Raw genomic sequence first — 24,625 nt, 5'->3', positions numbered from 1 at the left:
CTAATCTGTGTTTACAGCAAAACCAACATCACTTAGTTTATGCTGTTCTATGTTGTAGGACATAGAGCAAAGTCTCTATTTTGCTAGAGTATGACTGTGCTCCTTCACAGAACAGACAACCTGTAAGGCTGCAGGTACAAACTGAATTTTCTGTAGGAAATACATTACGTCAGTTAAGGAGTCTGAAGTATTTAAAAACAACTGACTAGATCTTTTACTAATATAAAGCAGAATGTCAATGGAAAGCTATCCAAACTCATTCTAGTGACTTGCCCTATCTCTTTTTATTTTGAATATCAAAGAAATTTGTGATAGAAAGCACACAGGATACAAACTAGTTTTGGAAGAGTCACGGAATTCCAAAATAGTAATGATATTTTGATAATCTAACCCCCTTTTTAATGGGACAGGATATTCATTTCTGCAATCCCAATTATCACTTGACATTGTTGTGTGTCTTTGAGTTTTCCTCTTTAAATAAGTGTATTTCAGCAGAAAATGAAAAAAGCTGCTGCTGCTGCTGCTGCAAAAAAAAAAGTAATTTGGGGAATGGAAGCTGTTATAGACACGTAAGATGTTTTTATTCTTGCTAGCCACCAGGGACAGGGGACCACATGAAACAGAGGGGGCCGTGAAATCATCAGTTAGCTCAACTCAGCTCAAACATTCTTGGCATCTACAAGAAGAAGAAAAATAAAATGTAAAATGTAACAAAACAATATTCTTTTTGATGTTACATTAGTACACAGCAGGAATGAATCCAGCTGATACAATACCCATATAAATTGCTGCAGACTTTGCTAATTAAATGCTTTAATGTGATTACTCTTAGTTGTTTGCAATTACATCGAGCTATCTCCTAATTCTGAAACACACCAACCTGGAATATTACAGACTAGGTCTTTATTTAGGTACAGTATGACTACAGCTTGAATACTAGCATTTTTCCATAACAGAAGGAGTCCATGCTTTTCATAAATAAAAAAGTGGAAAATAGTGTTTACCTTACAGGTGTTTAACAGTGGTTTTCATATTTAAAAATATATCACATACATGTTTTCTAACTGGCCACTAAGTCATTTGCTGAGCCTGGTGTAGCTGCTTACTTTTGCTGAAAATCCTTGATTAATTTCTTTGCCTTGTTATATTTCTTCTCCAGAGCCTGATACTGGCTTTGCGTCTCCTTGAGGTGCTCATTCACTGTGTGACACAGGGTTTGTGCCTCAATCCAATAACTCTCTAATTTCATCATCCTTTCCTTATTCTCCTCAATGTTCTGCTGGAGTTGGGTCTTCTCCAATTCCCACCTCACCTTCTCATTCTCAGCAGCCTGCAGCTGAACAAAGGAGTAGAGAAGCAGTCCATAAAAAGCTGCAAAGTGCAGCCTAATAGTTCAGGATTAATTCAAACAACACAAATAGAGAGGATCAGTACATCAGTAACTACGACAGCAATATGCCAGGAGTGGGAAGAGTGTTCCAGAACAAAGAAAACAGGCTGATACATGTATTATTCTTTCTCATAGAACCAAGCAAGATTTTGCTCAGTGTTCCAGTGCAGCCTCTATGCCTCTCTGGGTTATACTAACCTATTTGACTGGTTGACATTTAAAAATGTCAATAGTGGAGTACCCAGACGAACTGCAGGGTTAATCAGCCAGCACAAGGGATGCATTTTGCTTTGTGCATGTGACTCAGGTGCTATAAAGCATTTACACACTTTCAGAAAATGATGACATTTCTTATTCTGGGAAGGGGGAATTTGATTTCCAATTTGATTTCCAGATTTTTTGTTTTGTTTTGTTTTACTGTTCTCATTTGCTAAGTGAAGCTATCTGCAGGTTTCAGTGTTTGATGCTGGATTAGGGTAGGGTTATACAGTATCTTGTGGGATTTAGCTCCTATAATTTAGTAAACAAAAATGCCTGAACATCCCTATTTATTTATCAAGAGTTCTTAATTTGCTCTAAGCACTTCTGCCAGCAATATGGATGATATACACCAAAAAAAATCAACTTGTTTGCAGTTTTACTAGTAATATACCTAAATTAGTCACATTTTCTTCAGCTCTATTGAAAATACGAGGTAAAAAGGTCCAACACTAAAAGGCACATTAACCCTAATTTTGCAAATGGATTTGCACAGAGGAATGTTTACACCCACACATTGATGCCATCAAGTCAATGGGCCTTGGCACAAACCCAAGGCATCAACTGTATGGCTCCAATTGCTAGACTGGAACTGGAAAGCAAAGGAAGAAAATACTTTTGACTTTCTGGACTGAAACAGGACAACAGAAATTGTCCTTACAGAAAACAGTTGTACTCTGAATTTTTTTTAACAGTAACTTATGCAGATTTGATAAACACTATGCAAAATACAAAATAATAGTGAGTGCAAATGCTGCTGGAAACAAATAATAATCTAAAATCTTTTCCTGAAGTACAATTTTCTCTTTTTCTTATTTTTATTTCCTTTATAATATACTCAAAGAGAAGGATGTCATTGTAAAACCTAGTATTGCTGAACAACTGAATAATGAGTTAGGTTCCCATAAAGGTTACCCTAGTAAAAAAAAAAAAAAAAAAAAAAACAGTTCTTTTTTATTACTATAGCAAATTTAATTTATTAGCTAACAACTGATTGTGAGATAATGTTTTCTTTTAAACTGATCCTATTTTTCCTTCCTAGAATATCTTTTAAAGAGATATGAACAGCAATACGAAACAACACTTTTTTTCCTGTACATAAAAATAATTTCTATTAAATACCTTTAAACAAATCAGTTTTTTTAAAAATGTCAATATTGGAAAGCAGTGCAGGGATACTTTAACATCACTTGTAAATAAAAACCTACTAACTTCAAATTGAATATTCAATCCAAATATAATTTTAAAACCTGAAAAAATGCATCAGAATTTTAAAACTAGCAATCTGCCATTTAGTTCTTATGATACCCCTTAAAACATATGTTTAATTGAAGCTACAAAAGTTGGTGCTTTCTTTTAATAGCAGCACTTAAGATTTTTACTCGAAACTTGGAATAAAGAATATACACCAAGACAAGATTTAGCTGAGCCACTGCACTTCTTAATCAGCCTTTAATAAGGATGGTGACTTCTCCACCCACACAAAGATACACCTTCAGATCTGATTTTGCATGAAGAAAAAAACATTACGTATTAACCACATAGTGATTCTTACCTTTGTCTTCAGCTTCTGAATTTCAGCTTCTGTAACTGCATGTTTGATTTGCAACTAGAATTGAAAACATAAAATAAACAAGTGAAGTCACAGAGAGTACTCCGGTATTTTGAAAGCCTGTGCTGCAAGTTGAATACCTTATTACACAGCAGAAGGCCCGAAGAGTGCTGCAGTGCAGTAGATTGTAAATTAAAATGTCTAGCTTGCAAAATGACTCAGTCTGTGCAACCTAATTAAAGATAGGATGCCGTCTAACCACTCATAATTTCAAATCAGAACATCCAATCTGTTTAGCAAAACCAAATGTCTTATGTTTAAAAAAATTAGATGTTATCCTGCTGGGCTTTGCTCTCCTCTGATGTGAATGTGAAATACATCCCAGTGCTGAAAGTCCCACTGCACTGATTAAAGCAGGCACATTACAAATAAGCAAATATGGAAATAAGTGATTTAACAACTCAAGAAGTCAGGAAAACCTTGAGGGAAGATTCCACACATTTATTTCATGCAATAAGAGAGGTAAACTGATGCTATCTTTCACCAATAGCTGGAGTTACTCTGCACAAGCCAGCTAATCTCAGCTGAGGGCAGTTGCACAGGGAACTGTAAATAACAGCAACAGAATTCAAGCAACAAAGCGATTGCAAGCAGATTAACAGGCCAGGCAGTGTGCTAAAGGTTGTAGTTACATCACCAAGCAGCCACAACAACAGGGGATCTGTACAGGGAAAGGGTTGGTGCGGAGGACCTGGCACCCACCTGCACACCTGCTGTGGGATTTCCCATACTAACCTACATTGGTCTGTTCCTGGAGTGAACAGCCTACTACAGCCTACTACTCTGAGTGTATCAGGCAGTGTCCTGAAACACCTTTAGTTTTACCACAAAAGTCTGCTATTCACACGCTGCAGGAACGCTCTGAAGTACAAACTGAACCACAGCTCCAACAGCATAACCTTAATCCAAATGGAAATTATCACCCACATGTACCCAATACTGGCCTGCACCCCAATCCCTGTTGCTGTCCTATTTAAAACAGGCAGTATGGACAAACTGACAGGCCCCAAAACCTCACACTGAATCAGTGACTCGGGTACGCTGGGTATGGAGCTGAGGGCAAGGTCAAAAAGTGAATTACAGCCTGAGCCAGCACTGCACTGGAGATAAGGCATCGTCCATTATTTATGAATAGAAGGAATAGCTACATGTTTTACATGCAGGTTACTTCTTTTACAAGAAAACACGAGCTTTTGGGAATAGTTTATGTGGGCTAATAGAGTATATGAGGTTGTTGTACTGAACCAGAAACTAACATCTCTGGCGAAGCAATGGCTACATTCTTGAAGAGCCAGCTGCTAGTAAGAAAATGTGCAAATTAATCAAAGGAGAGGTTCTTCCAGAAGAGAGGAATAATTTTCAAAGTAACAGGGGCTATCACTGAGCTGACCAGTACAAGTATTTCTAAAAAATTCTAAGCCAATTTAGAAATTCCCTTTTCATGAAGTCTCTTGAATGCCCCTTCTTGTGGCATAGGAAATGCACTCTCTCAGATACAGTTTGGTTTGCAAATCAGCCTCAATTAATCTACTGAATAAACCTAGTCCTTTAAGGTGGAGAATTCCTCAATTTATGCTGGACAAAATAAGGAGACACCGATTCACTGTTTAGGAATCTTCTTTCCAACACTCATTTCTTGGTCACTGTTTCCAGAGGAGACTGTAAGAACTTCTAGTCCCCACAATCATCTGTTACTTACGCTCACTTTTTGACTTTACACTGAAAAGTGTTACGACTCTTCCTGCGCTCAGTGAGAGCAGATGGAAGATTTCATTTCAAATGAAATGAACTGACTACAGCAGCTTGCAGAGACACAGGTAAGCCATGGATCATGAGGCTCCTGCTCCAGGATGGAGAGGTGCCAGTGCAGCTGGGAACAGGGCACTTGGCAGCCCTGGAGCTGGTGTAATGGCAAAAAGTTGCCAGTGAAGCTACTGCACCTAGTGGGCCAGGAAGCTGAGAAGGACATACACCTTTTTATATACATATTAGAGGAAAAAAAGGAGATAGTTTAATTAGCATTTGCAAGAGGTTCTTGCAATTTTTGAGCTCAGTCATTCCAGCCTCTGATCTACAATTTTTAGAGATTGAGAACTGTTTTTTCCCCCCATTGCACTCCTGTTAATAGTGAAAAACTATTAAAGAACTATCTCAAAACTTCGTGTTGTTTATAAAACGCCCAACCTTTGTTTAGTTCTGCTACACTGTTCTGGGATGAGATAAAATCAGGGGAATAATGGATGAGTAGATTTTCCCCTTTTCAGACTTAATAATGACGTCAAAAGCCAAGACTCAAAGCCTTAGGCTACCTGCTGACAGTCCACTCCCATCTCTTCTGAAACCCCAAAAATCCATATGGAGCACTTAAAGAACTTATTATTACATACAAATAAACTCCAAATTGTTGCATAAACGACAATCTGCTCAGGTACAGATGGTTTTTAACAGTTATTTTTGTGCTCTCTGTTATTAAGTTAAAAAAATGAATACTGAGTACCCAGTCAGATCATTGAATCAGTACATGGTACAGCAGATCCCACTGAGGCAGAAGAAAGAGCACACTTTTCTGCTTAACAGAAAAATGTGTAGCTGGATATGTACTTTCTTTTAAAAAAGAACTAATTATTCTTGTAGAATAGATGAGAAATACTAACACATTTATAGGTTAGACTAAACAACAGCCAGGGTCAACTATTTGGCAAGAAAATCTGGACTCCATAGCTAAAATTTTTTAAGCAAGTTTACTAACAGGGGACCAGAAATCTTTATTCCATGTCCTATTTAATGCCAGACAAATTCTTGGCAGATACTATTTTGTATTTTTTTTTTGGCTTTTATGTCAGTATAAAATTGTGAAGGCTTTACTTTAACAAAGACATTTTGAGTAATTTGGCACATTTCCTACTCAAGTATGTCTTGAAATGCTGATTAATTTTCTACAAAACAATAAAACTTGTTATAAAAGGTAACTTTTAGAGAGAAAATGGATTGAATTCATCAAGTCTGCAAAAGGTAGAATGAGATGAAAGTCTAGCAAATGTTAAAATACCAGGAGTACACTGGGAAGGAAAGTATGCAATAGAATCTAATAATCACCATGACAATTTTTTGCAATCATTATGTATTTTTGCATATAATGATCATCCCTTCTTCATATATTTCATTAAAATATGAAATAATGAATTCTTACATAAATGTCCCTCCTCCCCACAGATCTTGTCTCTCTTCAATCATCACAGCTAAAATAAAGTTTCTAGCTATTTCTCTCAAAGCAGTTAAAAAAATCAGTTCTATTTTTCTGCTTTACAGCCAGGAAAACAAGACTTTCAAAAGTACAGAGGGCATACCCAGGAATGCCCATCTCTCTTCTGACTTTCATTCCAAAAGCAAGGCATTTTAAATAAGAGTGCTCTCAGAGTATGGGAACATGATTTTTGTTGCAAAGACTGAATTCAACTAATTAGGTCAAACTATTATGCTTAAAGATTATGTCCTACCCATTTGCTTAATACTTTCATTAATCTCTGGAGTAAGAACAAGAAAGAAGAGTTATTCTTTAAATACAATTCCAGAAAACACTGTGTGGGCTTGTGCAGTGTGATCATGAACAAGTCCTCCAGTGTTGAAAGAATTCAGGGCGAATACCAAGAAAAATACATGTACTCACTCAGCATCAGCCAACAGAACGCAGCTGTGTACTCTTAAAGACAATCCACGAAACAAGAGTGGTGTGCTCAGAACAGCACTAACTGCGTGGGCTGCTGAAAGAGCCCACTCTTGGGCAGGAGCATTTCATGTTTTCTTCTCAGGCTCTCATCTACACTTACACTCAAGGATCCCAAAGTACCTTCATCTGGGCTCTAAAACAGCGTTTTAAGGCCATTACAGAGGACAGGTCTGCAGATAACTTCAAATCAGGCTGGACAAGCTCAAGTACAGCAACAGCCTGAGTTTATGGAAACTGCATTCTAGCACAGATTTAAAGGTGGTTTATTCAAAGGTGAGTTTCTTGCCCATCACTGCGTCTGTGTTTTGCACAGCCTTGGAAAACTCACTGGCACATGGAGAATGGCAGCATATTCCCACCACTTTGAGACTGTATTCGATGTATGATGCAAAGTATTAGAAAATGAAGTTAAATGTTCTGCTAATTCATGTAACAGCATGAAACTCTTGAAATATGGAGTGAGAAAATAATAATTTAAGCAATGTAGAAACCTTTCAGGTTTTTTACCAATAATGAATAACAGGAGGCACCCAAAGGCTGCAAGGGCTATCAGCAGAAAAGGGAAAGACTGGCTGCTCATTGAGTAATTGCTTTGCACACATGACTCTCACTAGAGGGTAGTAACAATATATTTATATAAGATGAAATACCTGGTTTGAGTGAAGGCAAGAGGATGTGGAGAAGGATAAAAAAGGAGTCATGGTATTTTAAAACTCCTATCTGGGCCCAGGTTCTGCTGCTTATATCTCCTGTTTAGGAGAGGTTCTGGCTGCTTTCAACCCTTCCATTTTCCCATATTTAAAGGAAAAAAAAAAAGTTCTTTACTGCCATCACTAAGCTTGTTACTGCAAGCTTAGGTACATCCATTGTTTCATATCTTTATTTGCATGAGAATTCAGGAAAGCTTAAAAAGAAGCCACATCAAAAGCACACAGCCTAAAATACAGAAGAAATGTCCCTCCATAATTTGGTATGTGAAATTAATTCAGTGACCACAATGAACACCACAGTTAGTACAAGTGGATGCTACACTACCTAACCATAAACTTGGCATGGTTTTGGTAAAACTTTAGTAAAATACCATCTTAAAGTATGGCTGCTTCCCCAACAGAGCATCTTTCTAAACACATGGCCGAACACATGACATGGCTGTACACTGATGAGTTACTGTGGAATGCCACAGGATGAGTTTCACGTCTCTCTTCACTGAAATTTAACATTTGTTGTTTGGTTTTCCCAATCACCTTTTATTGGAATCTTAAAAAACCAAAGCAAAACAAAGCAAACCAAGCCAAAAAAAAACCAACCCCAAACCCCAGCACCCTGGTAGAGATGAATGAACTTGCACTTTGTCTATGTGGTCAAACAAAGTGCTGAGGCAGAGTAACTTCTGTATTGAAAGGTTAATTTATAAATTGCCCTCCTCAATATAACAGTCAACTGAAAGCTGATGCCAAAATATCTCCAAAGGCCAGTTCTAATTCTTTTGAGCAGAAATTTTTGAGTAATTTCAAAGTACTAAACATACAAAAAGCTAAAAAACACTCCAGTTTTCAAGAGAAGAAAACCCAAGCACTGAGGTAACTCAAAGTGCTGAGGCAGAGTAACTTCTGTATTGGAAAGTTAATTTATAAATTGCCCTCATCAATACAACAGTCACCTGAAAGCTGATGCCAAAATATCTCCAAAGGCCAGTTCTACTTCTTTTGAGCAGAAATTTTTGAGTAGTTTCAAATACAAAAAGCTAAAAACCACTCCAGTTTTCAAGAGAAAAAAACCCAAGCACTGAGGTAACCGTGCACAGGACACACAGACAGCACATAGACTCATAGAATGGTTTGGGTTAAACGGAACCTTTAAAGATCATGAAAAACCTACATTCCTCTTTTCTTAAACCACTGAAGCTTTAAAAAACAAAGCCAAAACACACAGAAAGCATAAAATAGTTTAGTAAAATTTTATGATGTTGAAAGAACTACTAAAAAGAAAGTAAGTCACCAACATGCACATTCTTTAGTCACTGTAAAATGAGGCACTTTTTTGGGGAGTTATTGCTGCCACTATAAATAGTAACATATTCTCCAATGAAATAAACAGTAACCATTTATTTTATATACTTCATGCCTACTAAGCATATATGGTGAAGAATCTCAATAGTCTTCTATAAAAAAAAGCTAACAGCTGGTTTTGCTTCTTCTTTCCTTATTTAAGAGAAGTAGAGAATACATAGTCCATCTCACTGGAGTTTTCAGGCATGTAAGCACTACAGCTAAACAAAACACCTGAAATTGTCATTCTGTATGTCTAGATCTCATGCACATCAAAAAATTTTCTGTTACACTACACCTGCAGAAACTTCTGTTTCTATTTTATTGTCCCTGGCTATGTGCAGTAGCTGTACAAACTGAAAATTTGGCTGCTAACTCTCCTGGCCCTTTCCAGGAGCATGTAAGGCCACCTTCGCACGCCATCAGGGCAACAACAAGCAGAAAGACTCACTCTTAAAATTACACTGAGATTTCAGAGAAATTCATTTTTGTGGGGACAAAATACTAACAGCCCATGTACTTTCCATTTTGCAGTCATTATCCCTAAAATAAATAAGGTAATACACAGCTGTAATTTCTGCATTAAAAAAATCCTGGCGGGTCCATCAGCAGTGGTAAGGAAATCTCTGTAGCATGCAAAGAGGAGGCAGAAACAGGATCACTGACCAGTAAACTCATGCCCTGCTTATGTAAAACAAAACAGACCCAGCTCAGCTGCATGTACATTTTAAAGAAATACATTAATACAAAATCCCAATTACATTTACCCATTTTGGCAAAGGAATAAAACAGATGAATTTAGTTAAAACTGATTTATCCAAAGATTTAAGCTAAGAAGAAGTACTGAATACAAAAATAAAAATGAAAACACACGAAGGAGTATATTATTGGGGAAAAATTCAAGAGCAGACAATATTCTACTGGCCTCAGGAGCCAGAGTGTTCGAAGAGGAACATCAGGCAGCTAAAAATGAACACAAAGGAAAATTTTGCTTGAAATTGTACATATGAGTGTCAATGAGCACAGTCATTTCTGCTTCAATTAATGAAAAAAGTAGCTGTCAAAGCAAAGCGCAGCTCAAGTAAACAAGACACCAGGATGACAAGAACACATTACAGAACACAGAAATAAATGGGACTTTTGCTTTTGTCTTCCCAAATAAAGGGATTTCATCTTACAGTCACATGAAAAACAAATTACAGGTTCAAAAGAACCAGTGTGTACATTGAGAAAATATACATCGTCATAAACTACATGAAACATACTTTCCCTGAAAGAATTCTCTCTGCTGACTTTTGTTGCACATGAAACTACCAGACAGTAGCTGTTCACACACTGTGCTAGAATGTGAAATTCACTCTTTTACAAGGAGCAGCAAGGCACAGAAAAGAAGTTTTCTTACTTCAAATAACAAAGCTCTGTGAGGTAAGAGTTGTCATTGTAACTCCCTGAGGTTCCCTGCAATACATTTTGTTTCCTTATCCAGCAACAGCAATAATATTTTTAACTCCACAGCCAATGAAAACTTACATGCTCTTGAAGGAAAATCTTAGACCCTTCATTCTGTGTTCGTGAGCAGAATTCATCCATGTAAAAGCCCTGTTTCTCACTTCAGTAGCACCTAGGACTTAAGCTTGTCCCATCCAAAGCAATAGCTTCTGGTATTAGCCATTCCATTCTGCCATATGCAATCACAGCTAATAGCATGAAATTACCAACATGAGCTGCAATTTTCCACTTCTAAAGGGAAAATGTGTTACTTGCATTGTTTAAATGCCTTAGCAGTAAATTTCTGAAATGTGCCTAACACTCCCAACCATAAAGACGGAGCTGCAGCACCAGCCAGGATAATGCAGACAGACCTTCCCCAAATCACCATAACAAAGGCTGCATCAAGCTACAGCTTTTGCTCCTGCTGAAATTCTCCCACAATCAGAGAACACAATCTGAAGAACTATAAAAATAACTCAAGCCCATCTCTTCATTTGGTTTTTGATTTGATGGCTTATATTTAATTCTTTCAAAAGAGTGAACAAAAACATAATGGCATAGTATTAATCACTGCTTTTACAGGAGTGCATCATATTAATGATGTTGGAAAAAATGTACTCTCTGAAAGATTTGGTTAAAAAAATGTACTCGTTGGGTGTTAAGACATTCAAGTACATTGCCACTTTTTTTTTTATTTTATTTGCATGTATCAACATTTTCTTCAATGGTTTTAAATGTTGTTTTGCTCTCAGCATGTCCTAATGAATGAGAATTTAAAATGAAAAAAATATTCATTTGACTATTAGTGATATTATAAAAATCACTTGCATTAAACTACTTGTCTGTGGCCACAGAGTGAACAGAATCCTGCTATAAATATATTGTTCATTTCACATTGTGCAACACCTCATGCAGTGTTCTGGAGAACAGGTAATTTGCTTTATGTGACTTTTGTCATTTGATGTAGAACATGAAGAAGATAATACCAAGTTCAAATCAAAATTCCAAGAAATGTCAGAATTTGACTCATGTGCACAGAACACTATGTTAACACAGGAAATTCAAAATGTTTCAGCCAAGGATACAGATTCAGGTCATACTTAGCACACTAAGTAGGAAATACAAAGACAGTGCCTACTTCAAAGCCTTCGAGTTTTATTTTCTGACAGGATGCTACAAATCAAAAGAATGTGGGATTTTAGGAATCTAGACAAACTGGTGATGAGCAAACTCTGCAGCAGGCTATCTAGAGGCAACATATTCTCCCAGCTTTACTGTGATTAGCACAGACTCACTAGGAAATGCCAAAGCTGCCTATTGTACGTAACACTTGAGAAATGGCTGATACTACTGGCTCAAGTGCTGGGCTTGTGGGAGCTTAACAACAAATTGTGAGCTGATGCACACTTATCCTGCTGGTCTTTGCATGAACTCCACTGTGAATATCCATTTTCTTTTCATGTTCATCAGTTCTGCACAAGGGCTTTATGTTTCCATGCAAAAACTTAAATGAAGGAGCTCCTGAAAGCATCCTGCAACCCTGTGATGGCCCATGGTAACAGTAGATTCTGAAATGCAGGGATGCAGGGCATTTACATAGTAAATGATGAGTTTTCAGTATTACTTACACAGCAAATGATATGTATTTTAGAAACACTATGTATTAGTGTAAATCTTGCCCAACAAATAGCTGTCAGGCAAGATTCCTGCAAGGTAATGGAATGAGAAGGTAGTAGGCTAACACTGCATCTCTAAATTTAGTATCCAACTCAAGTCCACTGCCCACTAGCTGGCAAAAACCAAAACTGTCTCAGAATACTGCTTTTTCAAATAACTTGGATCCTCCTAAAATACTTACATACTCCTTGGGCTAAGGAGACTTTCAGAAGCTCCAAAACAGGAAATCCAGCGAGCTGGTGACACAGCAAGATAAAACACCAGAACTTGTACATGCCTGGCACACATTCTCTTCCTGTGGTTTAACCACCTCTAACAAACACAAGTCATGTGCCATGACCGCAGGACTCAAACAAGTTCACTGACTTCCTGCTCTGGAAAACTCAAAATATTATTGCTGTACTTGTGGTGAAGTCTCTGAGCCTCAGAATTTGGCAGTCTCAAGATCATTTTCTTGTTTGTTTATGCAGCACTGTACCTGGAGATCCATGGTACCATATTTTAAACGGTGTAGGAAAATGAACAGGATGGCTTGACAGCTCTGAGACTGAGCAGCTTGTGTAATTCTGTGCTGCCTCAATGCCAAACTCCTCACACGGGCAATCCAAATACCCCTGAACTCCAAGCAGTCAGAGTCACTACTCCCTTTGATGAAAAAGCCTCAAAAGGGTAGTAGTGATACACTTGTGATCTACACTTGTAGATATTCGTTCAGCCAGTGCAAACTGAGATTTTCTTGCCCAAAAGAGCCAAGAATGCAGGGCTGGTCGTGGTGTCTGGCAGCAACATAAACCCAGCCAGACTTGTCCACATAGAGCAAGGTACGCTCAAAGAAGTAATGCTCATATTTGACAGTAAATGGAGCAGAAGTGCTTGTGGTGACCAAAAATGTCTTTGAACTGATGTGCATTAGATCACAGTTTGCATCATATCAGTTGTCTGGGAATGGTGCAAAGTTATGTGAGTAGACCTGGATAGCATAGTCAGGTGGCTAAAAAATAGTAATATTCAGATTACAGCAGGTATTCAATAAAATCTATTTCTGGTAAGTCTCATAATTAAGAACAGGAACATGCTACACTGCCTACCTTAGTAACTAAACCCCAGCATTTATTCTGAAAATGTTTACCACCCATGCCTCAAATATATACATGGCATCAAGTAAAAAATGGGTATGACCCTCAATAATCCCAATGTAGTTTTAAGCACTGCATTTGTTCTCAGACCTAATTCTTTCTCCTTCCCTGGTAGATGTCTTTTCTTTTCTTCCTCCTTTCCTCATATGCAACACAAAACTCTCCTCTGCACTCCAAAGGCCATTGCCAAAAATCATGTCATAGTCACCATCCTCAGTGTAGTGCTAGAATAAGAAAAGATACCTTTAACTCTCTTAATTATTGAAAAAATCTGGGGAAAACTTGCCCAATTTTATTTTCTCTCTGTGATCCAAAGCACTACCAACAGAAAACACTTTGTGAATTTAGTATCTTTTGTGAAAAATTTATGCAGTGAACAGGACTTAAGAGTTTGTAACCACCAAATTGCAAGGACAAGACACATCACAAGAAGTACCTGATACCTACTCATAGCTACTCATCCCTGTCCTCTTTCAGTACTGCCCTGGGAAACTCTTGCATGGCCATCAGTGTGACAGTGTCACCATTAGCATCTTCACAGCAACAATGCCTACTGTAGGCTGAAGTACTACCAGGATTGATCAATAGGGGTTTAACAACATTTTCTTTATTGCCACATGTTGAGTAACATCACCTGTGTGGTGCATGAAGGTAAGAAACAAAAACATTTGAGATTTTTTGCAGGTGAATGTGTCCCACAGAAAAAAGGTGCAGTGCATCAATTACTCACACAGGTCAGCCACACACCCCTCTACGTGCAAGTACACAGTGACAAAGATTTAATCATCAGGCATTTGGGACACCCTTCTCTTGCCTGTATGAAAGCAATCAGACCATGCTCACCATAAAATGGTACTGAAAGTCTTGGAACCCTGACATCTACAGCAGGTTGTGATGAGTGGTGAAAAGTCCCTTTGCCCAAGCCCTAGTCACTCCATTTTGTTTTTGAAGAGCTTGTAAGAGAGTTCCTTCAAGAAACTTCTCTTGAATTTAATTCTAGACTAAAGAGAAGTTAGGAGACTTGCATGTTTCTGCAGTTTGAGGAAGGAACAGAGAGGATATGGATTTTTCTATCCTTCATGGTCTCCCACAGGCACACATAGGTATGCATGTATGTTCAGATCTTATTTATATGAGTTACATATGTCTCTGTGACAGAATTAATTCTAAGTCATACTGAAATATTTTTATTCTTAATATCAGTGGAAATTACAGTGAGTGAAAGCATTACTGGGGCTAGACAGGATTTTTACTTAGCCTGTTGGGACACTTCTGATTGTTCTGATATATTGCTATTTTAACAGCATGCTTCAAAATCTGAGTATATCCTGATTTTATTTCAAGAATATTTTTTTTTCTAAAAACAAAAACTAACCTGAATTAAATGCATATCATGAATTCTCTCTTCCCTTATCTACTGTTCCCTTACACAAAAAAAAAAAAAAAAAAACAAAACAAAAAAACAAAAAACACCTGGCCCAGGATGACAACACACTAATACATGGAGTCTAGCATTTCAAATCATATTACTCAAGATGATGTGAAATGATGACAGTATGCTTGAGCTATATGGAAGCAGTTTGTTACAAAACCCAGCAGCTTATTTAGGGAGCAACACAGACAGCAGTAGTCTCTGAAAAAGCTCTCCAAGTAATTTTTCCAAGTATCTTGGTATTTAGGCATACTAGGAATTTTATGAGAATGGAAAGAAATTATGGAAATTTTACTGCACAGAGTTGTTACTTTCAAAATCTTTGCATTGGCACTAACAGTAAGCATGAATAAACACTTCAGACAAGGTAGGCTAATTCTCTATCCTGAGGAATATCTGTTCAAACAGAAACAAAATCACAGTGTGTGGAAGGAGGGGTCTTACCTAGAATTTCAGAAAACATTCTTAAGAAGACATAAGAAGACTTAAGAAGAATATAAATTCTTCTAGAAAAAAAAAAACCCAACTTCCTAATCCTGCTGAAAATTAGAAGGTAACTTTTACCAGCTTCCACAAAACTTGAATGTTTCAGTGCACAACCAAACAAGCTTTACTCCCTTATTTCAGAAAGGCATAGGCTTTCAAGGAAGAGGAATGCTTACAGAAGCATCAACCAACTTGATATTTGCTCTTCTGGAACAAAACAAACATTTTAAATCCATGATGAAAAGATTTCTATACGTTTGTTCTTCATTTAGAATTCATCATCAAAATCCATAAAAATCATCAGCAAAAGTAATGGGAAGGTCCAAAAGTTGACCTCTGAGTGGCAAGTAAAAATAAGGAAATAGAAAAACAGAACATTAAAAAACAGCAAACAGTGAAACACTGGACAGTCTGTTACCTCATCATCATCTGCATCATACTGTGCATAATGCTGCTCCAGCAGCTCTCTCTGGCGGCGCTCTTGTTCTAGAGTTTGGCTAATCAGCTGCGCAACCTCACTCACTTGTCCCGGTTTTTCTCGTCCAATTACAAACCTAGACAAAACAAGAGTGAAAAAATATTACTCCTACTGTTTACTGAAGTTCTAGGGTTTTAGCCATTTCTAGGATAGAGGGTTTTTCTCTCAAGATGTATAGTTTTGATTGTTTCAAATGTGTTCTGTGGATGAGATTTGCCACAAGGGCACTGTGTGCGGGAGCAGGAGTGATCAGACCATGACAGGTCTGGTTACATGACTGGAGGGGCAAAATAGAAGGGACCATTACAAGCCACCACTCCAAGCTTCAGTAAAGTATCACTTCCATTCCTTTCAGAGCCATGTATTTTCCAGAAGGCTACAGAAGACCAGGCTGTTATGGATGCACAGTAAGAGCACAGGCGCACTTATGGCAGCTCATAGTGAAAGGAACGTGCATCAGAGTAACTCCTCCCCACTCTGACTTAGAAGTTCTTCCATTTCTGAGCCTTTATATTTGTCTTCCTCCGGTCTAGGAAACAGAATCTATTTCCACATTTTAAAATTTGACAGACACTATTTCCTTAATTTCAAGTTGCATTTAAATCTGTCTTTTATTTGATGAACTTCTGTTGCTAAGGAACGTTTTCTCCACTGCTAGCTACAGCTGAACTCTGGGCGCACACTTCCTTGGCTTAACAAACACAAGGGAAGTGCCTCTTTCTTGGCTGAGACTTACAAGAATGCTTCTCAGTCTTGCTTTCAGCAACTAGAACTCAGAATTGGTTAGGATTGTAACCCCCTTTTTTTTTTTCCCAGCACAGTGGCATAACCATATTTAGATATTTTGCTATCTCAAAACTGATCATAAACACCCATTACACAGTACCAACACACTGGAAATTACTGAACAAAAGCACAATTTAAAGATGTCAAGATGAAGAATTATTTTCTTAGAAGGCTAAAAAGATAATTAGGTAATTACAGATGAAAGAAGTATTATGTAGAGCTGAAAAGCACAATAAGGTGACACTGAGATACTGGATATAGTAAATTATTTGTTCCCACGACATTTGGCTCAAATGATGAATTTAGTTTATTACTTGAATGCGAGGAAGAAATGTGCATTGTATCTCATGCATGAAAACTCTTTTCATTTGTACTGCCTATCACTGTTAAAATCCCTTGGGATTTGTCATCCATGTGTAAGCCAACTTCCCAACAGTGGATGACCCTGGGTCCATTTCCTATGACAAATAATTATTCAGATTCTATGAAGTCAGGCACTACAGAAAGGACTGCAATTTGGACATTATTTCAACATCATCAAAATATACAAGCTACTAATTACTTCTAAAAGGATAAGAAAGGTGAGAATGAGTGACTCCAATTGAAATAATGGCACAAGGTGCTCTGAAAATAATTTGTAAGAAGGTGTCTTAGCTTAAAAACATCAACAGCAAATACAGCAGAAACTAGGAGAGGATCAAGGCAATAACATCAGCATTTTAATCCTACTCAAAACAGATCACAGTCTGGCACTCCTATCCCACTATTACAAAATATGACATTACTTCTCAGTAATGATACAGACCTTGAGCTGAAAGAAAAAGAATGTTTCTTCGTGGCCCCTACACTTCATCTGTTCTGCATACTGACTCACAGACAGATCCTGTTTCCTCTAAATTTTGATTTTAGAGCCAAGTACTGCAAAGATTAAACCAGTCATGTTTTCAGACTCAACTGGGAGGAACAATGAACTTTTGAAATTACTAAAGGAAGTAAAAAAAGGATTTAACCCGTACCTGCTACTTGTTTGTCTCCTCTAATATAAAAACAAATTAAAATTTAATATGGAAAAAAGTAATTTATATTTTTTAAAAATTTAAGCAAAATTATGCATGAGTATATTACTTACATATAGTAGAGAGAGCACCACATTTGTAAACAGCTGAGGGAGATCCTCAATGTGTAAAGTTACGAAATCACACAAAGTGACGCAAACATTGGATTCCCTCTGGCCCTCTGCCTGGTAATTTACCTTCCCTGGGAAATACAAGACTCAAAATACTTCATACAATGACCTTTTACACTGAAAACTTAGAATAGACAACACATAATGCATCCAAAGTCTGGTAATTCCTGATAATTTAGAAATGGTTTTTGACACATTAGACTGCAATGCAGTAATATTTTCATACAGAGAAACAAAATTAGGTGGGATGTAAAAATATGAAGTTTTAATAACTGAATTTTTTTTCGCATGCCAAAGACACAGTTCACAATGATGTGATTTTCAAGGCTTGAATCACATTTAAAAATAAAGTTACTCCATGATACCTGAAGCTGTTCAATGACATATGAAAAAAATGCAATGACAAAGTCTAAAGCAAATGTTTTCCAAAACAGAAATATACTGGTAATGTTCTACCTTACTAAAATTTATTGCTTTAGAATGAGGAATATCTAAAATGTCTGAAAATAAGTTTTTAGAAGCATTCAATCTACAACTGATGTCAGTTCTAGACAAATTTGCAAAATGGGATACTATGTTCCCAGCAATTACAGCTTTTACAAACTAAACCAAACTTTTTGTCATTTTACATTCCATAATCTTAAGAATACCATTCATATAATTATACTTAAGTGGTAACTGAGACAAACCATAAATTATAAAGTTACACTTTAAAGAGAGAGCTAAATAAAAAGAACTTAGAAAACCATAAAGCAGGGACAGTTACTAAAACTCTAAGCACGAATTAGATATTTATTCACAGAATAGCTTTTAATACAAGTGTTTGAATAAAAGAAAGAGACATAAGGCTGTGACTCATGACAAAAAAATCAATCACTGAACCTTAACACACACACTTTAACAAAGTACCTAATTATATATTTAAAATCATTTGGCTCAAGAAAATCAATCACATGAATTTCAGACTTTATTAGTTAGTCTCAAGGGCCAGAAGTACTATAATAAAGAACTATACATTCTGTCAGCAATAATATATTTGAAAAGCTGGTGATGTTTTTAGATATGAGACAAATGAGCATTTTACAGCCTTTAAACCACATCACAACCATATTCCCCTAGATTATTAAAGCCAGCAAATGCAAAATAAACCCCAGCAAATCTATGACACAGCCATCACTGTACTAAATTTCAGGTCATTGCTGATTTTTTCTGAAGTCTGCAAAAAAGAAGGAAGGAAAAGGAGAGAGACAGGGCATGAACTGCCCTTGATACTCAAGAGCTACATGCAATTTAGCTGAATTACCAGCCGTGAAATATTCTTTGTGGTTGTGGTTAAAATGAACAGGGATGGAGCTAGAAATGTAATTAATATTTGACTCTACAATGGATTTTAGAGTATCTAAAAGAATTATGTATCTTGAGAAATTAAAAATTAATTACAGTAGTGCTGGTTAAGAAAAGCATTCTACTGAAATTGGAAGCAAGTCTTACATCTCCTGCAATCCATGATTTAAATATTCTACAGCACACTTGATACACAGACTTCTGCATATGTCCAGCTTTTATTGAAAGAGGATCTGCAGACCTGTGCTTCTTGAAATAACTTAGTGATTTTTTAATCAAGTATGGAAACCAGAAACCTTATTATAAAAATTAATTAAATTTAAAAATACTTCCACTTTGAAAATAACTGGTACTAAAAAAAATTGCAAAAGCACAAAATCTGTGATGCGAAACTGAAGTTCTGCAGCACACACTTTTAGTGAAATGAGTTAATGATTTCTCCTGAAAATACTTCAGGAATTATGTGCTCAGTTAAAAATACATTAGCATGGTTTCCTTAAATCCAACAAAAATCAACGGAGAATACAGCAAACACATTCTAAGAAAGAATGGGGGGGGTTTGCTGTAACAGTATTCAAAATCTTCTCTTCTAACCTTTCCTAAAATACAGTTTTGTACAGTAAATGTGCAACTGTAAAAAAATTACAGTGAAATTCATTCAGGGAGTTTTACAGTCAGATGCCTCCTCCCTGGAACTGTTCAAGACCAGAGTGGATGGGGCTTTCAGTAACCTGCTCTAGTGGAAGGTGTCCCTGACAACAGCAGAGGGGGTTGGAACCAAATGATCTTTAAGGTTCCTTCTAACTCAAACAACTCTATGATTTTTGAAATGGTTTTCCTCTGAGCTTTCAAGTCTGAAGCTGCTTCAGCTACCATTTATCTCATTTATTTCAAGATGTCTTCAATTACCTGCTCAGCCTGCTTCCATTAGGTTAACAGCCACATAATTAATCCAAAGTGCTAAAAGGGGCGTGAACCCTGTTAAGAAAGCAGTTTTATTTAGCAGCAGCACAAGCTGGAATTTGTGTGGTTATAATGAACAAGATCAACCTCTCCCAGACAGCACTCTCAAATGCAGAAGTCACTGACTGCACATAAGGAATTCACAACCTATGAGCTTCCATTATACCTCTTGATATGAAATGATGTGAAACTCATAAACACCTTCAGTTGGAAGGAAACTGGTCCAACTTAAGCCCCTGACTTGAAAAGAAGGCAAATTTTGTCATGGCCTTGATCAGAATCACCCTTGCTGCAACTTCTCTCCATTGCCTGTTATTTTGTCCCTTTGTACCAAGAGTATGAAGAATCCAGGTTCATCCATTCTGCCTCATGGAAGGTAGTTGAGACAGCAGTAAGATGCCTGACATTCCATTCTTTTCTTTTGAATGAAGATGTTCTTTCCACCTCTTCCCAGGAGGCTGCCTGCATATCTGCTCTCTATCTCACAGTGTTGCAAGGGATGCTGCTCCAGATGCCTGACTCACACCAGCCCTTACCTCATAAGGTTTCTGTCAGCCCATTCCTGCAGGCTGCTAAGATCCTGTGATTGCAGCCCTTTGTTACCCTATCTACCTCATGTGCAAACTTATGACAGTAAATCCACCCGGCCCACCCCTGCATCAGAAACAGCAATGATGTGCACAGCAATCTTTAAAGCTACTAGGTTGGAACCAAGAGGACTGGTAGAGGGAAATAAAAAAGGTTTGCCTGGAGATAACTGATAAGTGATTCAAAACTCCAATCCAAATCAGTGAAGAACTCTGCCTGGAGATCAGCACCCAAAGGAACATCATGAAATGATGACCAGTGAATGAAAGGGGCAATGACTGAGTGAAGTTATTCAAGGTCACGTAAGAAACACATAAGAGGGCAATCTGTGTAAGATCTAGAGCAGGATGCTGCGTGAAGCCAGTACAGATAAGCAGACTTCGGGAAGAGCTTCCAAGGACCTTGGAGACTGAGTTGCCAGTAAGATGAACTGCTGTGCAGAAGTTCTGCAGCCTCTATCCCTGCCCCCAGACCCAGGATGAGGTAAAGTACCCTGAATTTAAAGACAGACAGTAGGACTTCAGCTTACCACCTTTGGTCAGAAGGGACCATGCCACGAGCACCTTCCACTAAATCAGGTTGCTCAGGGCCCCATTCAGCCTGGCCTTGAACAGTTCCAGGCATGAGGCATCCACAAATTTTCTGAGAAACCTCTTCCAGTGCCTCCCTATCCCATGAGTAAAGAACTTCCCAATCTCTCCTCTTTTAGCTTAAAACCATTCCCCCTTTTCCTATCACAATCTGTGTAAAAAGTCACTCTACCTCCTTTATTTAAGCCCCCTTTCATTATTGGAAGGTACTATAAAGTCTCCTCAGAGTATTTGCTTCTCCAGGCTGAACAATTCCAGCACTCCCAAACTGTCTCCAGGAGAGGTGCTCCAGCCCTCCAATCAACTCTGTGGCCTCCTCTGGACCCACAGCAACAAGTCCACATCTTTCTTGTGCTGGGAACCCCAGAGCTGGATGCAGCACTGCAGGTGGGGTCTCACAAGGCAGAGAAGAGAGGCAGAATCACCTCCCTCACCCTGATGGCCATTCTTCTTTTGGTGCTGACCAGGATGTGGTTTCCCTTCCTGGCAAACAGTGCTATCAGTGGTACTGCTGGATGAGCAGCAAAATCACAGATAAAGCATCAGAAAAGCCTCCGAAGACTCTCCACAGCATCTTGGATAGAAGCCCCAGATAAACTACGCTGCTATCAACACTAAATGGATATTGAGTCAGACAATTAGTAGTCATGTAAAAAACCCACACAATAATATCAGTGCACTTAGATTAATTATTCCTCCAGAAATCAATTCTAGTCTAGGGCCTCACTGACACATTAGCTTTACTCAAGAGTACTTCAAAATTAGCCAAGGGATTCAATGTTTTGGCACCTCTCCACATTCTGGTCCTTACATTGCTCTGTTCTTCTGAGAGTGCATGTTAAGAATCAATTCCATCTCTTTCCAAACAGCCTGACAGTATTCCAACACAATCCTTGCTTAAGTGGTTTCCTTGAATACAGGGTGATAATTTAATCAGCATTTGCTAGAGCACCACACCACTCTTACAGGAATGACCACTTCAAAGAAACAGATTTCTGTATTGTTAAATCTGTGCTTTAACACACCTGAATGCAGACACTTCTGTTCAGAAGGTACAAGTGCTAGCAGGCCATGTTTCTAAAAAAAACAGATTGCTTTATCAGGTGAGATCTGTCTTCCCTCACTCTCATCCTTGCTGGCATCCACAGGATAGAAACCCAGGAAGAAAATACAGGTAGGTCACCAGTAAGCTTCTGAGTTCAGATCATGTTCTTAATCTGGATGACTACGTGATCCAGATTCTAGGCAAGACAGACCACTCTCACAGCACAGTCCAGCTAAATGCTCCTACAGCACCATCCATATAGTTTGGTGAGCTGTTCTGCAAGGATGAACAGCAGGTATTTCTGCCCAGCTGTCACAATGCTGTATCCCATTAATCAAGGTGTAACACAACTGTGTGGGAGCTTCCACAAAATAGTATCTTGGATGAAGGAGTAAAAAATTAGAAAAATAAACATATATGATGATATTTCAGTTGCAGGGTTAGTAGTTTATGTTTAAATCCAACCAAGTTGAGAATGAACTAATTTAAAACCTGTCAGGTTGTTCCCTTTTCCAGAAAAGAAAAGAAAAGCAAAGCTGCTCCTAATGAATTCTAGCCCCTCTAAACCTTACTCAATCATGTTATATTTAATTTTAAAAGCCATGCTCCAATACCTAGAAAAATAGTTTATAATTCAGACAAAATATTTAAATGAATATTTCTTTATATATTTCACAGTCAAACATATAATTTCCTGTCCTAATGTGCAAATATTTTTTAAAAATTGCCATAAAATTCAAATTAGCAAGAACTAAAGACACAGGGGCTATGTTTATGCCAGTAACTCACACAGTGCCAGGGAATGCTTCCAAGTACTAGTAACTGGTCATCATATTGAAATTGTATTTTACATCACTGAAACAGTCTTGGAAACAGCTTGACCCAAGTTAACTAATATTCTACTAAAGAATTCTCAGACACAGCCCAGGAGTTAGGAAAGGCTAGCAGTCAGCTTGGATGTTTCCAATGGACCATCTGGATATGGTCACCCTGCTCAGAAAGGTACAACTCTTTAAGGGTAGGAGCACCGGCCACGCTGGTGCCAGCTGGCCTCAGCACAAAGAACAGTCCAAGGCACAGCTTGTCTACTACACAGGCACAGCCAAGGAATATAAACCAGCTAAGCAGAGATGAATGCAGTCTTATCTCACCCATGCTAAGGGGTCAGAGGACTCTTGAGTAATTTTTCATGTTCAGCACACTACTCCTGGTAGTCTTACAGGACAATTACCAGTGGTTGCAGGAGTACTTTGCAGAAACCAGAATGAAAACATGTTATGGAATCTTTAGTATAACCACAGTGGATTAAACAGGAGAAGTTTACACTACTTTGGCACACAGCACCACACATTTAGTTTCTGCAGGATCCATAAATCAGGTTTATCAAAGAAGCAGAATGTGCACCAAGCACACATGGCTTCCGAAGCAGCCCAGCATGAAGTCCCAGCACGATGGAGCAAAGGACTTTTCTTTCCTTTCCTTCTATTTTAATCTCCTCAGCTCTGCGCTTGGATTCAAGGAAAAAGAAATAGACAAGGAAAGAAAGAACAAAACCACAACCCCCAGAAAACAGATAACATAATCCAGCTCTCTGAAGCAGACATGGAGTGTGGTATCTTTGGTTTGGGTCCTGCCTCATTACCCAGTAATTAGCAGTCCTGCCTCTGCCACAATGGGGATCTGCACTACGGAGAATGCCTGCAAATTTTGAAGGACCCAACTGTTTCACAGGGTGAGAGCACAGGCAGGCAAAGCCAGAAGGAGCAAAAGAAAATCTGCACAGGCATGCACACTGGGAGAGGAGAATTATTACCTAGACTAGGGAGTCACAACAAAGGCACGCTGCTCAGTGTTACTGTCAACATCAGCATTCCCACCGGGACACACTGCTGCTGGCGAGCTCCTGAGGCAGACTTCATCTGTCCCCTGCACTGCCTCAGCTCCTGCAAAGAGCTGACTGTATAAACTGCCTTTCCAGATGCTGTGGTGGCAAACAAAACTAACAGCAGGCATGCAAATACTATTTTAGGAAACGGTGTATTTTTCAGAAAAATTTCATCTCAAGATGGGGCGAGGAATTAGCTGAGAAAGGAATAAATGATATTTCAAGTTGATGTTAATGAACAATCAATTATTTTTACTTTTTACCCTTTAACTGCTCCTTGCATAAGAGCTATATAAATGTAAAAATTTGTATGAAAGAGTCCATCTTCAATTTACTACAAGATAAAATTTAGGCTATGAATTAATTGGGAGCTGAGACAGAACCCTGCTTCGAATTAAAACTTTCCAGATAAGAAAAACAAAAAATGGCAACAAATTATTCTTTATTAGAACAGAGAATAGCTAATAGTGAAAAGCCAGAGGGCTGGATATTTGCACTGCTGT

General features: G+C 38.0%; 1 protein-coding gene across 5 annotated transcripts in view; it reads right to left on the bottom strand.

Moving 5' to 3' along the window:
• Positions 1 to 24,625, bottom strand: part of PPP1R9A (protein phosphatase 1 regulatory subunit 9A) — a 129,590-nt gene that overhangs the window by 25,993 nt on the left and 78,972 nt on the right. For all 5 annotated transcript variants that reach the window (XM_041466803.1, XM_041466805.1, XM_041466802.1 and 2 more), the window contains exons 6-8: positions 15,676 to 15,811; positions 3,204 to 3,257; positions 1,107 to 1,336 (exon numbers count right to left, since the gene is read on the bottom strand). In XM_041466803.1, the coding sequence (XP_041322737.1) occupies positions 1,107 to 1,336; positions 3,204 to 3,257; positions 15,676 to 15,811 (420 nt within the window). The remainder of the gene's footprint in view (positions 1 to 1,106; positions 1,337 to 3,203; positions 3,258 to 15,675; positions 15,812 to 24,625) is intronic.

The sequence above is a fragment of the Pyrgilauda ruficollis genome, unplaced genomic scaffold, assembly GCF_017590135.1.
Source record: "Pyrgilauda ruficollis isolate IOZ18807 unplaced genomic scaffold, ASM1759013v1 scaffold2, whole genome shotgun sequence".
NCBI lineage: Eukaryota > Metazoa > Chordata > Aves > Passeriformes > Passeridae > Pyrgilauda > Pyrgilauda ruficollis.
The sequence above is the reverse complement of the archived record's forward strand: the minus strand, read 5'-3'. Positions and strand labels throughout refer to the sequence as shown.